General features: G+C 35.0%; 1 protein-coding gene across 1 annotated transcript in view; it reads right to left on the bottom strand.

Moving 5' to 3' along the window:
* The window catches only part of Ell2 (elongation factor for RNA polymerase II 2), a 73,019-nt gene that overhangs the window by 26,839 nt on the left and 25,978 nt on the right, over window positions 1-20,202 (bottom strand). Inside the window, exons 3-4 of the mRNA XM_027927744.2 lie at window positions 5,259-5,380; window positions 91-254 (exon numbers count right to left, since the gene is read on the bottom strand). Of these exons, the coding sequence (XP_027783545.2) occupies window positions 91-254; window positions 5,259-5,380 (286 nt within the window). The remainder of the gene's footprint in view (window positions 1-90; window positions 255-5,258; window positions 5,381-20,202) is intronic.

Genomic DNA, 20,202 nt, shown 5'->3' with positions numbered 1-20,202 from the left:
TTCATTAAATTAATATTACCCACATTTACCTACAGTGATCTTGAATTACTCCAATCAATCAGCAAGAAGAAGAAAGATATCTATACAAACCTACATATGGTCCACCGGGTTTGATAACTTTTGTGCTTCGGTTGCGGGATTCCTCCTCTGCCTGGGTCATTCTTTCTCTTGTCATCTGATATGAGTCATTTGTTGCACACACTGTAATTTTATCTTGTATAAATCCCAGGCAATTGAGCTGGGAGGCTCCAGAGCTGTCAAGTAAGACAGTGGCTTTGTCAGAGATGACCCTTATTTTGTACAATAAAGGTAAGCAAGATTTTTATTATCCCAACAACAGCAGCCCAAATAAATTTGCAATTCTAAAACAACTAATATTAATTTTAAATGTAAAAATTATTTAAAATATTTAAGTTCCTCTTCTTCATTTCATATCACATTTTTTCCATGTTCTATACAGAAAGGGTAAAATGAGCTCTCAGAGACCAAATCCATGAATTTTTTAAAACAAAAACTATTTGGAGTGAAGACCAAAGTCTTAATGAACACTACAGTTCTACTTTCATTTAATAATCAACTATTTCAAAAATTACCTATCACCAACATGAGAAATGTTTAAAAATTTAATTTTAGTGGAACTATAATGTGAATGCTTTACAGATGACTGGATAAAACAAACCATAATTCTTTTTATTTTTAATAAGGTATTAATTTTAAGGCTAACATCAGAGCTTACTTTTGCATTATAAGACTAAACTTCCCCCAAATTTGTAGAATTTACATTTACTACCTTGTTAAATCTCTATATAACAAATATTAAAGAAAATACAGGGAAAATTATTTTTTGCAGAAATATTTTAAAAATTCTTATTGGAACAACACAAATATTAACATTGGCCAAGACAGCTTTGTTTCAAAGTAATATGCTAATATAGGGGAATCTTGGTAATAGTTATAACTGGGGTTTTAAAAGAAAATATTATAAATTGGAATATAAAAGTAATGAAAATAACACTCTAGCTCTGATCCTTTATGTCCAAACTGAATTGAAAATAACTTTGTTATATGATGATACTAAGAAATAAGTGTTGATTAAAATTTTGTAAATTGCTAATAACTGTATTTACAAATGCTTTTTTAAAAAATTAGTTCTTTCATCTCATAAATATTTATTGGGCAGGAACTGTATGCCAGGCAACATGAGAGGCGGAGTCTGTGACAAGGACTTGACAAACATGGTCCTTCATTCAAGGAGCTCTCTAATGGGTGATAAGAATAAGTAAACTAGAAATTGCAACACAGTGTGAACAATTCCAGGAAGCAGGGGACCCTCTGGAGAGGCATTTCACTTGATATCTGAGCTGATTAGAAAGATGACTAGAAATGCATTCTTCTGTTATATATAATTAGTTAGAATAAAAAGTTTAAAAAAAAAAAGAAAGAAAGATGACTAGATAAGGGGGATGAAGGACAAAAGTGTTCTAGGAGAATAAAACAACCTGCGTCAGCCCAAGGCAAATAAGAAGGCTTTCAGTTTGGCCACAGAGAGCTAAGAAAGGACAATTACCATGAGACTGAAGAGAGAATGAGAAATAGATCACGTAGGGCTTTGGGGGATTTATGGATATTGGACTTATTTCAAAAACACCAGGTTGAAAACAGAGAAAATACCTCATTTGTATTATAGGAAGATCAATCTGGATGGAGAATTGATGGGAAGCAAGAAGGATGCAAGAATGAAAGCTGAGACCATTTAAGGCTACTAAAGAACTACAGGCAGGAGGTGATAGCCTGAACCAGAGTAGGGCAGGGAAAAACACAGAAGGGTATCAAGAATCCAGAGATAGTGAGAATACAGGATTGACAGGATTTGGTCAGTGATTAGAGAGAATAAGACATTAAAGATCATGCCAGATTACTTGGTATATAGAGCTGCTCTTTACTGAGACACTGAACTCAAAAGAAGGGTGGGTTAGGGATACCATTGGAAGAGAAATGAATTCAGTGTTGAAGACAGCGACAGAATGAAGGCCAGAAGGGGTATCAGAAGAGAACCAGCTGTGAAGAATATTATTATTTAAGCAAGGGCCGGGAGAGACCTCATGAGACTGAAAAAAACATAGCTAAAGAGGAAAACAGAAAAGTACTATATCATGGAAGCCATTTTAATGGAGTACTTCAAACAGGAGAGTGGCCATATGAAATGAAATGCTAGCCATAAGTCAGAATAATAAGGAACCTGTAAGTATCCACTGGGTTTAGGGCCAAGGAGGTCACAGCCCTCTTGGGGTATGTTTTAGTGGAATGGTGGGGGCCGAAGCCAGACTTTGTGTCAAGAAGTAAATGTAAGGGAGGTTGTTTTGGCTTTCTATTTTCTCTTTTAGTAAGACAGACGTGAGCTGAAAAGCCAGTGAAAGAGGACAAGGAGGTATAACCCTCAGGGGAGGCAGGATGGAGGGGCTAGATAGAGAGGAAACAACTGTAGTATACTGAAGGTCTGATGGCAGGAAGTTTGTGTTTTAACATCTCTCCCTGTTATCTGCTAAGTGATTCACATAGAGTAAGCTGAACCTATTGCCAATCATAATTAAGTTACTGCTTATATCATTCAAGGTCAAGGAACAGATTTTTACGTGAAAACAGGTGCCAATCCCTGTAAGTCAGAGGGTCCTCTAGATAAAATTCTTTATTGGTCCTTTCTTAACTGAGCTACCTTGGAAATCATACACTTGGACATATGTGTATAAATGTTCTGTTCATCATTCTTTGGCTTAGCTCACTGCTTCCTGTACTTGAGTAGATATTACTGTATGCCGAGTGCTCCAAACTATATATTTTCACTAAGCTTGTGAATAGAAAGATTTAAGGAGGTTTTGAAAGGTAATTTAGATTACGAAGTCTCATCCATTTTGTATATGAGAGAAGTGAGGTTTGGAAGGTTAAAAAAAAATAGATCAGGAAAGAGACTAGTTAATCCATATTGGTTGAAGATCAATTTGCTGGGCATTCATTTTGAACCCAGCTGACACTAAGAAACTAGAAAAAGGACACATGAAGAGCTTGCACTATTATAGGAGAGACAAGATGCACGGGGAAAATATTAAATAGAAAGGAAGGAGCCATATTATGGATAAATTTGCTTCCAGTCTGAGAAGTGAGTTTGGGTGCTTACTTATTTTCACAATGGGATTTCAATTTATTTCCATACCACATCATTTTACAATGCTCCTTGAATCACTGAATGGATACTAATATAGTTGCCCCAATTTTCTCACAACTGTTTCTATTCTTTTGATGCATGTTGGATAGTTTAATAATTGACCTTAAATCTTTCTCCAAATAAGTAGAAGTAAACATGAAGGGTTATTTATGATCTAAGAGTGAGACCATATTCCTTTTTATGATAAGACCAGTTTTGAAGAAGGGATTAAATTCCTTAATCAGAACCCAAGGGGACACAGAGTTCAATCTGATGTCAAAATGTCCTATTTTAATAAAATACAAGCATCACAGATGATGGCATCACAATGAGTCTAGTGTGGCCTGTGTTGTCTAAAGAATACTGCACTAGGAGTTGGGACTTGGTTTCCCTTTTGTCCAGTCACTAACTAACCAGCTGTGTGCCTTGGGTAGCTCACCTATTAAGTGAAGGGGTTGGCTTACATGATCCCACTATGAAAAATAAGCACCCAAACTCACTTCTCAGATAGGACCCTTGTACTTGGTGATACTACACATATCACAGGGCTGTCCCACAAAACTTTCTGCAGTGGTAGAAATGTACTATATCTATGCTGTCCCTAGGATAGTCAAATGTGGTTTTTGAGCTGGTAAAAGGCAATCAGTAAGAATGAACAATGGAGGTAGAGAGAAGTGATGGGAGGGGAGGGGAGGGGGTGAGGGGGACAGGGAGAGTGGGGGGGGATAGGAAGGGCAGCAGAATAAAATAGACACTAGTATTGTTGTATGTATATACATGTCTGTATAACCAATGTGATTCTGCAACCTGTACACTTAGAAAAATGAGAAATTATACCCAATTGTTTCAAATGTATGATATGTCAAGATCATTGTATTGTCATGTGCAACTAATAAAAAGAATGAAAAAAAGAGAAAGAATTGAGAGAAGATCATAGTCATTCAGCTGCCTTTAAATTTATGTCCTCATATTGCTCCCTATAACCCATAATCTCCAAAATAATACTTTTTTATAAATCCTTTCATTACCTTTGTGAATGATGATATTAAACTTGCATTTTTAGTTAAAAAAGAATGAACAATGGAAATGTAAATATTACCTCATCCTCACTTTTACCAATTGAAATGTAAACAGCTACATGTAGCCATCAAATTGAACAGTATAGAATAGGCTATGATGATCTATAATTCATGCAATTGATATCAAAAACATGTTTAGGGGGAGTAATTTTCAGAAAGGAAAAAATTAAAATATACTCAGGGAAAGCAACATATTAAGGTTAAAAAAAAAGATTTAGTCATTTTAAATGAGAAGAGAAATTTAGAACTCTTTCAGTAACATGTCTTATTTTGTATCACTGCCTTCTGTTCCTGCTTGAGTCACAACTTTTCTCCCTTTTTGCATGGACAGCAAGTACTTACACAGTTTCAAGTACTGCAACTGCACTCATGAGCCACAAGGATGGACTGATACTGTTAAAGCCTCACACCTCAAAGAAAGGACAACCCCCAATGTTCCTTGTCTCTGTGGAGGCCCAAAGGCCCATTCTTGAATCAGGAACAACCAAAGTAAAGTAAAGCAAAACAAGTATCTTATTGTTTCCAGAGGATCTAAGCAGATAAGAGCTTGTGGTACTCTGGGGTGGGTATGCATTCTTGTCTTCCTCTCTCCATTTTTAATTAATTTATTTTTTAACCAGGAAAAGTGCCTATTCCACTGAGTATAAACATTAAATACAGTATTAGACACTCTTACTAAAATGTAATGAATAAAACCTTTATAAAAAAATCTTCAAAATTATTTTTATTTAAAAACTCTTATTTTATAAGGCAACATTTTTTTTTTTTAACCTTAAAATCCACCCTTATCCAGGGCAAGAATCTAAGAATTTTTGTGATTGTATTCCAGTGAAAAATATAAATTTAAGTGTGTAAGTGTGCTTAGCTCTGCAATTCAATTCTATAAATATTTATGGAATGACTAATGTGTATTTAATTAATTTTTTTAAAACTCTCGTAAATAAAAATTTTCCCTTCAGTATACCTTGAAAAGTACTTACCTGGAGAATGTTTGCTGGATGCAGTCAAAGCTGCCCTGAGGGTTGTCTTTGCCCACATTTGACAAATAGAAGTTAAAGTTATGTACTTCATTGAGGGGATCACTTTTGGGAATTTTGACAAGCTGAAAGGGGTGAAGGGGGAGAAAGAGACCTCAAATTATTAATTTGCCAGAGAAGACTTTATAATTGACTTACTGGTTTTTCAATGGATCATTTTTAACCCCCTTGATATACATCTTTACAGCATTTAAATGATCAAATAATTAATTCAAGGAGTCTGACAAGTATGGCTATAACTCACCAATTCTTATTTCTATTTTCTACCCTTACATATCAGTAATCACTTCTGCTTAGTAATTAGCTTATAAGAGGAACTCTTCATTTCAAACTAGCAAATGATTACAATTCATATGGAAGTCATATTAGTGAATTTGCTAAAAAACAGCTAAACGTTTTCTCTTTGATATGTGCCCCTGATGATCGACTGCAAGATATTTAAATGGTCTCTGACATACAGTCCATATCCAATCTTTTGCTCTCTTAATAAAAACACATTTCATTAATTTTTGTTTCTTGAAGAAGAATAACTAGCAGCACGAGGTTAATATCATAATTACATTCAAAGGCAAAATGCAGCTAGGGCGTTTCTCCCTGCCCCACTATTCCCTGATTCATCATCATGTTTATACAACAGGGTCAGCAGTCTACAGAGAAGATTCTGCAAGCCACTCCCTGGCTGAGCCCCAGGCAATTGTGTGGAACCTATAGATGTGTTTTCTGTGGTCTTGCTCAAGGCTGGTTTCCCTACTAGATGGAAAACCCCATAAGCGAAGAAACAAGTGTTTCTCTAGATGATAAAGGCCCTGTATCAGGCACATTTCTTGGAATATGGGAGGAGATCAATAAACCTGTGTACAAGTTTTGGAATATTCTTCCTGTCTTTCAACTGCTTCACTCACCTCAACACCTGAAACTTTTCTTATATTTGTTCTGCAGAGGCTTCATTGGTGTTAAGTAAAGATTAAAAAGAGGGTTCATTGACAAGTATGTAAAGTATTACTTCCCACTCTCCAGCCCTCAAACACACAGAGTCTTGGTAACTTAGTATATAAGTAGAGAGGGGTTAAATGTTTTATAATACTCATTTGTCTCAAAATCTGTTCTTTCTATTATTGGAAGATAAAAAGCTAACTGGCTACCAGGTATGTGACAGCTCATGAATGTGCTAGTGAGTACAAACATGTATTAGCAATAAAAGAGAATAAAATCATGGTTTGCAGGTAAATTGATGAAGCCGGAGAATATAATGCTGAGTGAAGTTAGCCAATCACAAAAAAACCAAATGCCAAATGTTTTCACTGATATAAGGAGGCTGATTCATAGTAGGGTTGGGAGGGGGAGCATGGGAGGATTAGATGAACTTTAGATAGGGCAAAGGGGTAGAAGGGGAAGGGAGGGGGTATGGGGGTTAAAAAGATGGTGGAATGAGATGGATATGATTACCCTAAGTACATGTATAAATATGCAAATGATGTGATATACTTTGCATATAGAGCATGAAAAATTGTGCTTTATATGTGTAATATGAATGGTAAGACATTCTACTGTCATATATAACAAATTAGAATTAAAAAAAATTATGGTCCCTGCCCTTGTAGAGGACACCCTGTAATCTCTGACTTAACCCATCTAAAGAGTCACAAACTTTGACCTACAAGAAAGACTTGGAGTCAACATCTCTAACTCTCCAGAAGAAGAGTGAAGAAAAGTAGAAGGGAGAGAGTGTGCACTATGTGGCACATACTAGACATGCAAGAGATATCTGTTGAAGGAATGAATGAACAAGGAGATGAAATAAGTCAAAGAAAAAATATTTTCAAAGGAAATTCAAAGACTCAGAGTTTAAAAGGTCAAGTTTTATGAAGTGCTGAGAGCTAGGTAATAATCCATAGTGCCTCTACTATCTATGAATTTAAACTATCTTTGTCTCCCTATTTTAAATTAACCCCAATTTCTGAGTAATAAGTCTCTACCTTTATTATCTAGTCTATAAACAATGTTTTGGGAGCACTACAATCACTATTTAATTCCTCCAATTTCCCCCAGTTCTAAAATGCTCTAACTTTGTGAACAAGTCTTAATGTACTGTCTGTAGGTAGTCATTAGGCTGTCTTACTGGGAGTGCAAACTCCACACCTAGTCTGCACCCACACTGGCAACTTCTTGATCCTACAGCAGTGGAAAATAGCAGGAGCTAAAGAAATGCTTGTGGCAAACACAAGAGAACTTGAAGTCCATCTCTATGCTGGTGTTAACAGCTTTCCCTGATACATGTTTTGGTTTTCCCAAGAACATGGAAATGCTGCTGGTCAAGAAGGATATATCCTAGAGCCACCCTAAGACTTGGAGAGGAGGAAGACCGGTAGGAAAGGTGTGGACAACTGAAATCCCTTCCCCACCCCGACTCCCTGAACTTCCATCCATCTTCCTCCCAACTTTCCATCTCCATCCGCAGAATCCAGTTGGGAAGATTTTCACAGTGGTTGAGGTTTCATCTCCAAGTCAGACTTTGGATTCAGTTGAGGTGGAAAGATTTCTTCTGTGAAGTTCAGGTTGGGGGAATAGAGAAATACTTTACCCATCAAAGTATGAAAGGTCACCCCATTTGGGAAATTCTAAGCTGTATTTTTTTAAAAGTAGAGCCTTAAAGGGGCTAGAGTTGTGGTTCAGTGGTGGAGCACTTGCTTAGCACATGTGAGGCATTGGGCACTGGTTTGATCCTCAGCACCACATAAAAATAAATAAATAAAATAAAGGTATCATGTCCATCTACAACTTAAAAAAATAGAACCTTAAATTTTTTTTTCTATTTTTTAAAAGAATGACTGAAGTCTGTGCTAAAATTCTACAAACATGAATTATTCTTTCACTGAAAACTGTTAACTTAATTACTAGAGTTCTTTAGCTCAGATGTTTACTGACAAGTCATGGGAAAGCTCTTAACATATCTTTATACTAAGCATTAGATTTTTCCTATTTCATCCTCCAAACTTAGTCACATTTATATTTTTATGGTGAAAGAATGATCTTACTAAACATTTTTTTTCCATTTTATTATTTTTTTAACTAACACACATGTAGTTAGAGTCTTTTGTAAATGTGGAGATTTCTATCACAAAAATATCTTGTATGAAGTACATTTCTCAATATATTAAGGTCTGGCTTGATGGACAAAGGGGACTTTCATATTCTCATTTTTAAAAAGCCTCTTGAAGGGCTGGGGTTGTCGCTCAGTGGTACAGTGCTTGTCTCACATTTGTGAGGTACTAGGTTGGATCTTCAACACCACATAAATAAATAAAATAAAAGTATTGTGCCCATCTACAACTAAAAAAAAAAAAAAAAGTCTTACACCCTACAGTGTAAAACTTTTCATTTTCTTCTGATTGGAAGTTATAAAACTTAAGTCATTTAGCTAAAAGTTTCAAGTAAATCCTGAGCATAGCCCCCATAACACAGTTACCCAGTACAGTATGTCAGGCTGAGGCTAAGAGATCTTGTATTAGTCATAAAGAATCAGACATCAATCAGTCCTGTAGAAAAGTCAAAATTCTGACTTCATTGCTGGTGTTAACTTCTTAAAGTGCCCATTTTACTTCAAATGAAAGAGGCCACTTTAACTTATTTGAGATATTTATTCTAGTTCTGTAACTTCCAATCAGAAGTAATTGAAAAGCAAATATGAAGAATACATGAGCCATAGAATGGCTAAATATCCTTTAAATAAGGCTCATGTGCATTTATTAACTTTTCATTTTCTTCTAATTGGAAGTTATAAAACTTAAGTTATTTAGCTAAAAGTTTCAAGTAAATCCTGAGTCCCTAAATATAATGATATTCCCACTGACCTATTGGAAAAGCTTAAAATACCTAAAATTGAGAAGTTCCTATATCTTACCAAGGGATGTTCTTCCAAGACTGTTTCTAAATCAGACCTCAAAATTAATTTCCCATGGTAGTCAGCCCAGTTCCCCAAAGCTGTTCCTAGGCCCACCTTAACCAGTACATTTTCACTTCCCCATCCCTCTAGTCCATAAATTTGAAGGGCAGTTTTTCAGAACACGCTTTGTGACCATTTGGAAGAAAAAACCACCTACACAAGCTGTGGAACAGGCTCCCATATATTTAGAGGACATCACAGATGCATATCCACAAGTTCCTCTGACACTCTAGCTATCCAAAATGCTCTGAGTTAGATAACATCTCAAGATACCCCAGGTGTAGCCTTCAACACCTAGTTTAACTTCTTCATTTTATAAATTGGGGACAAACAGGCTCTGGTCTACTCTGAGATATCCTAGTTTAGTTGTGAAGCCTCCTCTCCCTCACCTGCTCTATAACCTGCTTTTCCCATTTATTGAGTGGCTTGCTCTCCTGAGTGAGCCAAAGTGTTTGTTATACAGACTTACCAGTTATAAACATAGTGCTACTCTTTATATCCATTTCACTCTTGAAGACATGCTTAGATATTGGTATAAATAAACTTTGTGTCTAATGGGTAACTTAACAAGAAAATATTACTTAGAAAGAATTAAAGATTGCCTGATTCCAAACAGTTTCTTATTCAAGTTGAAGGAAAGAAAAATATATCACCCTGTCTAGGTAACTGGAAGAGCAGATTTTAATTTTCATTCCAAAAATGAGAGACTGAAAATCAAAGGTTTAGGACCACAATCCACAATCCTCCTCCCAAACACCAGTCTGTCTTTGATAAAAAAGCTACAAAGACAAAGTTTCAGGAAACTTTCAGACATTTATAATTAACATAAACACTGTATACCGTATACCAAGATGTGTAAGTCAAAGCTTCTAATTATTCTTGGATACAAGCTCAGGCATGTGGCAACGGAATACTGTCTGAAAGGTCATTTCGACATCAAGTCACAGACCTGCTATTTAGATAAGGATCCAGGGCAGAAGTGCAACGTGCATGCTGCTGCAACTTTTGCATCTGCTTAAAAGTGTATGCTAACATCTGCTTAAAAGCAGTCGGCACCTTTCCTGCAGAGGTTTCCTACCCTTAAGTCCAATAATACTCAGTATTGGATTGAGGTATACACTAAATTAAAAATAGGGCCAGTAGTGTTTCTTCTCCCATTTATTTAAAAGCTTTGTTATTTTGTGAATATTATAAATGATTGAAGTGACAGAGCTCTTCTTTAGCAGCAATTCTATGAGTTTTAATATCCAACTTTTCTGCTAAGGTGACTATAAATGTTCAATGAGATACTCATGAACCAGTAATATTATAGTTTGATATGATAATTCCTGGTCTTAAAGTAGAGCTAAATTCACCTAGTTTAACTTCTTCGTTTTATAAACTGGGGACAAAGAGGCTCAGTGACTTGCTAAAGGTTATGTCCATATTTTAAATTGCAATCCCTAGACTCTTAGTCCCCTTACCTTGCTCCATGGTTGCCCAAAATACTCATTACCATAATAGTCACATGTTATGTTTATGGTCTTTCTTCCCCCACCAAATATAAGCTCTGCAAAGACAGAGGCCTTTGTCTATTGTGTTCCCTGAATATATTGCCAGCATCTCCAATGGTACTGGCACAAAGTTGTCACTCAATACATATTTGTTGAATGAATGAAAATGTGGATTAATGTCTAAGCCAAGGCTAGAACTGAAGTGTCTGCTTTCTTTCCACCAATATTTCCAAAGCATGCTGAAAAGTTTCCTTATGTAAAAAGGGAATTCTACCCTCAAATAAATTTGGGAAATGCCAGGTTAAACAAAATGACTTTCTTTGCTGTAGGTCCTTTCAACTTAGTAGTTTTTCCCAATTTGTATGACCTCAGAACCCATCTCCTCCACCCCTCCAGTTATCTTAGAAAGCTAGCTTGCCTCTTAAAATTATTTGGCTAATTTATCTATCATTGAACTGCACACTCAAATTCTTTCCAGATTCTTGATAATTCTAATTTCCTAACAATCTAGAAAATACAGTTTAGCTCGAAAAATATATTTGCATGTACCATTCAGACTGTACATGGTAGGTACAGAATAGATAATCTAGAATCAGAACAGAAAATAGAAACCTCAACCTGAAAGCCACAAGTCCTATTTTTCAAACTAGAGCAGCAGTTATAACATTAAGGCCCAACCGACATTATAGGTTTAGAGAAGGAAAATAAAAACCTCTCAGATCAGCCCAGATGTGCAAACAAATGCTGGGGGAGGAGTAGGAAGGAGAGGGCATCCTTCACCAGCAATAAAAAAAGTTAAGAATTAGAGAGATCAGTAAGAGCTAAGTATTTCTGAAGATAAGAAGGGTGGGAAGTGGAGAGATTCCAAAATACTTTCTTGCATGTGTTTCTACATCTGGAATTTCATATGAGAGAGATACTTTGCTGAGGAGAGTAGTACAAAATGCCAACTTCATCTAGCACAAAGAGAAATATTGGCAATTATCCAAAAAAATTCAGTTCTTGTAGCAATTAACATAAATAATTCAGGACAAAATAAGTCCATTTATTTCTTTGAGTTCTTCCCTTTTAGTAAGATGTTTATAAAGTAAAACAAAATAGCTTTCCTTGTTGTTCTTCATATAGCTCTGTGAGATCCAATATTAGAATTTCTTAAGTAGTTCTGGATTGGAGAGTAGAACAGCCTAATACTGAGCTCTTCCCTGATTTTGGTAGGATCCAGAGTTACTGGAAAAATGATTACTTAGAATAGCACTCTCATTTCTGATGTATTCTTTGAAATTTATGACCCTTTTGGAGAAAACATTGGTGGCAACATTTCAAAACTAATTTTATTTGCAATTATAAGTAAGCAATAACATCTATGGAATACAAGTACTCATTTTAAAAAATCAAGTACACCCAAATTGCTATATAAATGAAACTGAAGAAACTGCCGAGTAATTGTTGGCTCTCTGAATATAATTACTCAATTAATACAAAGACAGCCTTCTGGTGTGTCAGATGAGGTGATGTTGATTAACTAATTGATTCATTTATTTAATTTATTCTACATATATTAACCAAGTGCTACCGTGCTGGGCAATGTTTAAATTTCTGCAATATACAATTGAATAAACCTCACAAAAATCCCTGCTATTGTTGCACATATGTAATAGAAATCCAGACATGAGATGATAGTAGCTAGGTCCAGGAAATAGAGAGAAAGGTATTTATTTTTCAATTAGAGATAGAAGAATTTCTAGACATATTAAATGTGAGGAATAAAAGAGAGAAGTAAAAGATGACTGTAAGGTGTTTTGCCAATTGTGTGTGTACATAGACAGACATATGCATTTTTACATAAACATATGAGATTGAATGAATAAATTAATATATCTTGGATGTGATAAGTCCCTTAATGTAACTGAATTTATTAATTAACTGAACTCACCTTTTATTTTTAAAAAACAATTAACCAATGTTGGTTTCACCAGCTAAAAGGGGGCTTCAAAGTTAGTTTTGTTATGACTCATTTTGTAGCTTCATGGCTAAAAATTATTTAGAAGAAACCAGGTGGTTGGGTATGAGTTGGTTGGTAGCTGGGTATTTCCAGGAAAAAAGGGGGGATGACAATTTTTGGCAGGGCAAAGATGCAAATAACAGAAACTAGAGATACTGTATTGAGGGAAAAATATTTGGCTCATGGAGCATGAGAAAATGAAATCGTCTGTTTAAAAATGAATGCAAAAGTGAAGCAAATGCTAAAGTAGCTTTTGGAAGAAAAGTGAGAAAGCCAGTAGTTTGTTCAAAATGTAGTCATAGCTGGACTAAGTACAAGGGCCTCCTCAATGGCTATTGGAATTCAGCATCTCTTATCATAAAATTGAATTTCATTTTGTTTTATTAACCAGTTACTTCCAAAATGTAACTCCCCTTCCCACACACAGAATCAATGTTGGTATAAAAATGAACTAAATTATCATCAGATCCTTAAAACCACCCCTGAGCCCCATTGTCTACTTCCCAGTTAACAAATCACCATTCATTTAGTGACTGAGGTTACTGTCAACCTGAGGAGTTGACCTTGACTTCTCTTTTTCACACAACCTCAGCCCTTTCAAAATCTAGGTCATCATAAGTCCTACTGCCTTTCCCTCCTAAATTATTTCTTAAGTGTATGTGTTCATCTACATCCTCTGCTTTGGTTCAATATTACCTTTTCTTATTGTGGACAATTTGCCCTCAGCCTCCATTTTGGACCCTTCTCAATCCCATCCTCTAAATCATTCTTCAGTTATCCCCTAAAACACTCAGTTTTTATTAAAATTGTTTTCACAAAATGCCAATTTTATGTCAATCCCAAGCATCATTTACTTTTTCATGTCTCTCTCTTCAGTATTCATGCTCCTTAATGGGATATATAAGGTTCCTTCCCAATAGACTAGCACACTTGCAACTAAACCAGTTTAACTGGGCCTTATTCTCTATCTTATATTTTGTTTTAGAAACAATATTGTGCCATTAGGCACCGAAAACACTAGCCTGGATCCCTATGTCTTGTTTTAGCTCTTGCTAATTTATTAACCTTCATTTAAAATTCAGATCAGGAATCCCTTCCTCTTTCAGGGAACTTTTCCTTTCCCAGGGAGGTAGGTTCAGAGGTCCCTTTTATGGGCCCCCTGAGTCTCCTCACCTCTACTACTGTCTTCACTACACTGTACACTAAGTACTTATTTATGTGTCTTTTTCTTTCACCAGACTGTTTTTAGAGGTTAGAACCATGGTCTTATAAATATTTTATATATATATATATATATATATATATATATATATACATACATATATATATATATATATATATATATATATATATATATATATATTTGGGGCATAACAGATATTTGATAAATATTTGTTGGATTTATCTGGAAACTTGGAATAGATTAAATTCACTCAGAAATAAATTTATAAAAATGAATATAAAAATGAAATGCATTACTTAAGAGTCTGTGGAAAACTGGACTTCCCAGAAGAGGCAAATATAAATAAAATGAAAGGAGGAAGAAAGCTCATACAGCTGCTGCTGTGTGGCACAAACGTCAGGATAAGAAACTTTCTGACCTCTCTTGTGCTATGTTTAGCCCTCAAACCCAGGCCAAATGGCTTCCTGGGTTTGTGGAACTTACATTTATATCATATGCTTTTCTTTTTTAAAAGTGTATCTCATCTTATGAAAATATTAACAGAAATTCTGGTTCCAAAAAAAATTCCACTTGAAAATATGACTCTGCTTCTTTAAAGCCACTTCATATTTTAAAGAACTTATGGAGACAACACTAAACAATTCTATATTTAGTAATTCTGGACAACTAGGAAGCAGAATTATTTTTTTCAAAGGTTTGTTTCTCAGAAACAAAGCCCAAACCTGAATTCTACAAAATAAATAAATGAATAATAAATATGACTGGCAACTTTCAATTCATTTGCTCTTCTTGCTTCCCTGGAATCTTGAAAAAAGCTGTCGCAAGGAGATTCATTCAGAGAAGCAAGCAATAGAGCAGTGTACACATTTAAAGGAAGGACTGTGGACACCTGAGAGTGAGATGCACTTTTGTGGTCTTGGGCTCCATTTTTTTTTTTTTTTTTTTAAGGAAACCTTGTAAAGAACATGAGAATTGTGTAAGGATAACATTAAGAGCTTAATTCTTTAGGAAACCTGTCTTGCATGATACTAGAAGGAATCACTGGCAAACATGGGCAGTTCTAGAATCTGTGCCTGCAGTCTTTTTGTAGCTGTGGGTAGAGACTATAACTTGACAGATGAGAGTCCTTAATATCAACAGAGGTTTTGAAAAGTGGCCCAGGCCCTAGATTTTGCAAAACACATGGTTTTACCCAAACCCCATCAACACTACCATTAGAAATTATGAATTCACCAAGATAAACAATAGATAAAATCTGGGCTGTGGTTGTAGCTCAGTGGTGGAACATTTGCCTAGAATATGTGGGGCACTGGGTTCTATTCTCAGCACCACATAAAAATAAATAAATAAAATAAAGATACTGTGTCCATCTACAACTAAAAAATAAAAATAAATAGATAAAAATCTAAAAAACATTTCCATGTAGATTTGAAATTGTATTTAGCTTTTAATTCTGTTTTCAACATTAATTACTTTCAACTCCCCCACTTAAGCTATACAGAATTTTGTATTTTTTTCTCAAAATAAATCTTATGAGAAAACCCACCATGGATTACAAAGAGTCAGAGCCGCTCTGGTTGAGGGAATGGATGATGGGGGACTGGGACTGCTGAGGCAGCCACTGTGGTAACATCATAAAAGCCCGTGGGACCAAAGGCATAAAGCCATGGTCTACATTAGAGATGGAGAAACAATAAGACATGTAATATTCAATCACACCTAAAATGACAATTACCAAAGACATGTTCAGAAACACACATGCCACCTTTTAATGGGAATCAATGCTGACACTAAAGATAGGAAACTCGGAAATGGCATCCTGCTGTTCCCACTCCTTTTAAGAATGCTTTCTGTAAAACTGAATCCCCTGCCATTTCCATTTCTAAGTTAGCCCTCCCTTAATGGCTTGAGAAGAAAAAGATAAACTTCTTTTTCACACACAGATGGAAAGGGAACAGCCTAGATTTTGCAAAACTGAACTGAACACATCTAGTGTGCCTGATCATGGGCTCTGAAATGAACTGCCCAGTTTCCTATTCTGGCTCCAGAGTCTACCATCTCCATTACCTTGAGCAAGTAATTAACCTCAGCAATCCTCAGTGTCCTTCCAGTAAAATGTAGATAATAATATTACCCATCTCACATGACTGTTGTGAAGTTCGGATATAACCCATCTAAGGTGCTTGGCATAAGGCCCAGCACATAGTATGCACCAAAATGTGTTTGCTCTGGTGATATAAGGACAACACTGGGGAGCTCCTGCTCCTACTTGTTCTGTTTGATACAAGCACATATGTCTTCCTTAAGCATAATGATGTCTGAGTTTTAAATTTTCAAATGGTCAAAGAATGGTAACAAGCACCCTATAGATAATCATAAGTGACTCCACTGACTCTGAATCATTTGCATTTACCTAAGGGTTACAAGCATTCCAGGTCTGAACTTTAGTATTGGTGTCAATGAAAGCAATAGAAGCTATCTAGAAAAAAAAAGTAAAAAGATTGGCAATATTTCTAACCATCCTGAACTCAAAGTATAGATTAAAAAGGTACAGGGCCAAATCAGCCACAATAGATATCCTAAAAGGCTGAAAAATCTCAGATGCTCTGATATTCCAGCAGGGTAGCAAACATTGCTTCCCAAGTGTCCTATCCACAAAAAAAAAAAAAAAAAAAAAAAAAAAAATACACTGCTTTCAGAGCTCCAGAGAATCCCAGATACTAGCTACAGCACAACAAAGAAACAAAGAAATAGAATTAAGGGTTCTCATGGGAACTACAACTTTGTGACTTTACAGCATTCAATCTTCATAAATACAAACAATTTTTGAAAGACTTGTGGTTTTTTTGCTTGTGCCAAAGCTATAGATACCCCTAAAAGTGAATAAATATGAATAAGGTCTTAGTATTTAAATTTTCATAGATCTTTCCCTCTCCTGCCCCAAATATCTGCTCTGACATTACATTTCTGTGTTAGGGTCTATGCCAAAAAAATTGGTTCTACTCACAAGTTCAATTCATTTGCTAATTTTTCCTAGTCTATAAAGTAAAACTATGTCTGACTTCACAGGTGTCAATATGTAAAGCACCTCCAGAGCTAAATTAGAACAAAATAGCTCTGACTTCTAAGACACTTGGCATGTCTGATATAAATAAGAGGGCTTGTTAATCCTCTTAGATAAATTGATTTATGATTGTAAGAAATATAAGACTGAAATGTTTCTAGGGATAGTATAGCTGGGCTATTAACAAAGCCATCAAACCTATGTATTCACATAAACCTATATATTCACACAAACCTATGTATTCACATAAACCTATGTATTCACATTCTTTGACCATTTGAAAATTTAAAACTCAGACATCACTATGCTATCAAACAAGGGGCAGAGATTTACATATGAACATTTAATGCAATTACTATATTTGGATAATTAACATCATAGAACTTCTGCTTGATTATCTTCTAGTTTGTTATTTAATTCTGCTAGGAGGTAGCACCACACACATCAGGACAAAAGAACTAGATGAGGTAGTAAACCAGTTTATCCCGTTGTCAATAGCTCACTGCATTGCCCCATAAAAAGAAAGAGATCCACATCACCAGGCTTCATGAGAAGTTTGCAATATTCTTTTAAAGAAGGCAGGCATGTAAAGATGAGGGTGGAAATCCAAAAACACTAAATTATTAGGACCATAAACATTGGTACATAAAAATGTCAGAACAGCAAAATATGTAAAGTGTTATATAAATAGCATAATTATTTTTTTTCTTTTTTAAAATTTATTTTGCATTACAATTCTTAATACACCATTATACAATAATTTATCATATCTCTGATTATATATAAGGTATGTTGACACCAAATTCATATCTAGCATAATTATTTTTAAAAGTTAGAAAAAAATGTAATTATCTCAAAGAGTATCTATGATTGCTAAAATAAAAACTTCCCCCACTATATTGGGAGAAACAAATTATATAAGGAAATGAAAAAAAAATCAAAGCCATTTCTTATGGCAATATCAGATGCAAACAGTAAAACATTTGACAATACTTCATGATTCCTAAAACATCACTACGTTTTACCCACAACAGATATTACCAAGTATGTCATACTGTCAGTTTGTAAACATCAAATGATTAACTTTGAAATTTAAAAATCATGCATCTTTAAAGACAGAACTTTCAAAGGGCTGTGGAAACAAAATAGCTGCAATTTTCTGGGGATGGGTAGACAATTTGGTGGCAGTTACTAAAAACTTGAAAAGCCTTAATATCGTTTGATTTAGTAAATTCTACATCTAGGAATTTATCCCAAAAAATAATTAGTGGTGAAATAAAATATTTATGCACAAGGATGTTCTTAGTACTATTATTGTTATACAGAAACTATATAGGAGAATGGCTAAACAAATGATAGTTTCATTTCATACAATGAAATATTAGGCAGCTACTTAAAACTTCATGACTTATGCTAAATGGAAAAAAAACAATAGACTACCATTACAATTTTTAAAGTGTATATGTAAAAGCATGAAAAAAAGACTGGGAGAAATCCAAAAAAAGGTCTTTCACTGTTGGGGACATTTCTATTATTCTTCTTCATTTATGTATATGTACTTTATATAATCTTAAAATGTTCATTCACTTTGTTTTTCAATCAGAAAAAATAATCGCTGTATAAAAAAACAATAAATTATACTTTAGGTTATCACTATGACCCTGGTCCTCCATGTCTTAATTGCCTTGAGTATTTTTTAAAGAAGTTAGAGACTGTTTTCTTACTGAGTCAGAAATTATGACATGTAACACTTTATCCAAAACTAATCATAGTTATCTTATTCTTCAAATTCTCTACAGAAGGAACAGAATACTATCTTCCTTAAAAAACAACAACAACAAAAATAACAAAAAACTGTTGGGCACGACATTTATTCCAGTGGCTTAGGAAGCAGAGGCAAGAGTATCATGAGTTCAAAGCCAGCCTCAGCAAAAAGCAAGGTGCTAAGTAACTCAGTGAGACCCTGTCTCTAAATAAAATACAAAATAAGGCTGGGGATGTGGCTCAGTGGTCGAGGGCCCCTGAGTTCAATCCCTGGTACCAAAACAAAATAACTCCCCCCCAAAAAACACAAACAAAAAACCCCTACACAAAACAAAACAACAAGTATCCTTAGCACAACGTTTCCCTTTATGGCAACAGCTGTGGAAATGTATGTCAGCATCACCATACTCTTCAGTGGAAATGGAATACTCCCAAATACCTTCTTCCTAATCTATGAAGGCTGAGTTGAATGAATACCAACAGGTTTAGACTGAAGAAACTAAAAAGCATTCAGATCAGTCATAAGAAAGAAATTCTTAGATTAGTAGAGTATTGCATTCATAAATATGGCTATTCCTTATATTCTCATTCTAAAATAAGATATCCCTGACATAACTTATTGAGTAATTATTAAAGACTCTAAGCTTTTTAAATATTATAAAAGACTTCCCTTTTCCTACGGCTGCTTATCTACCAACTTCTTACTGGTGTGGGTCCAATTTGGTTCTTAATCTGTTCTCTATTGAATTCTGAGTTTTGTTACCTCAAGCCCCCTAAGAACCTCATCTTTTTAAATTCAACTAACTGCTATTTTTTTTATTCTCCTAATCTGTCCTTTCCAGGCTGGATATTTTTTCCCCCAGGACACTTTACAATGCCCCTCCTAAAACTTGTCAAGTGTTAACTCAGAAAAATGGTTCTCTCCTCCTATGTCCTTGATAACAGCAGCAACTCTGCCTGTACCTTCTTTCCACTGAGGAGAGAGATTACAGACAGAGAAAACTTCTTTCTCCTCTGATAGATGACAAAGCAGCTCTATCAAGTAGTTGACTAGTAAGATATTTAGCTGGTGTCTAGCTATAGATAAATTCTCAAGACCTGCCTTCTCTATCTCCTTCTTTCAACCTGGTTTTTAAACTTTTTAATATTCATCCTTTCTCCTAGATTCTTGTCATATTTGAATTTGGCATATCCAAAAACTTCTTTTATGTTTACAGAACAATTAGGAAATATAGATAATTGCCTTTTGGGCATCTATTAAAATATGTTCAGGTTTTTCTCACTTAATCTATGAAGATGACAAATTATAATAATGAGAATAAGCTTTAATTTATGTAATATTTGATTCTACAAATAAGTATAGTTTGACTTACAAAGACTGATGACATAATGAACACCTGTAAACTTGACCGCTCAAGAAGTAGAATGTCAGCAGTAA

The sequence above is a fragment of the Marmota flaviventris genome, chromosome 5 (genome assembly GCF_047511675.1).
Source record: "Marmota flaviventris isolate mMarFla1 chromosome 5, mMarFla1.hap1, whole genome shotgun sequence".
In the NCBI taxonomy this organism is placed as follows: domain Eukaryota; kingdom Metazoa; phylum Chordata; class Mammalia; order Rodentia; family Sciuridae; genus Marmota; species Marmota flaviventris.
This window is presented reverse-complemented; position numbering and strand designations above follow the sequence as displayed.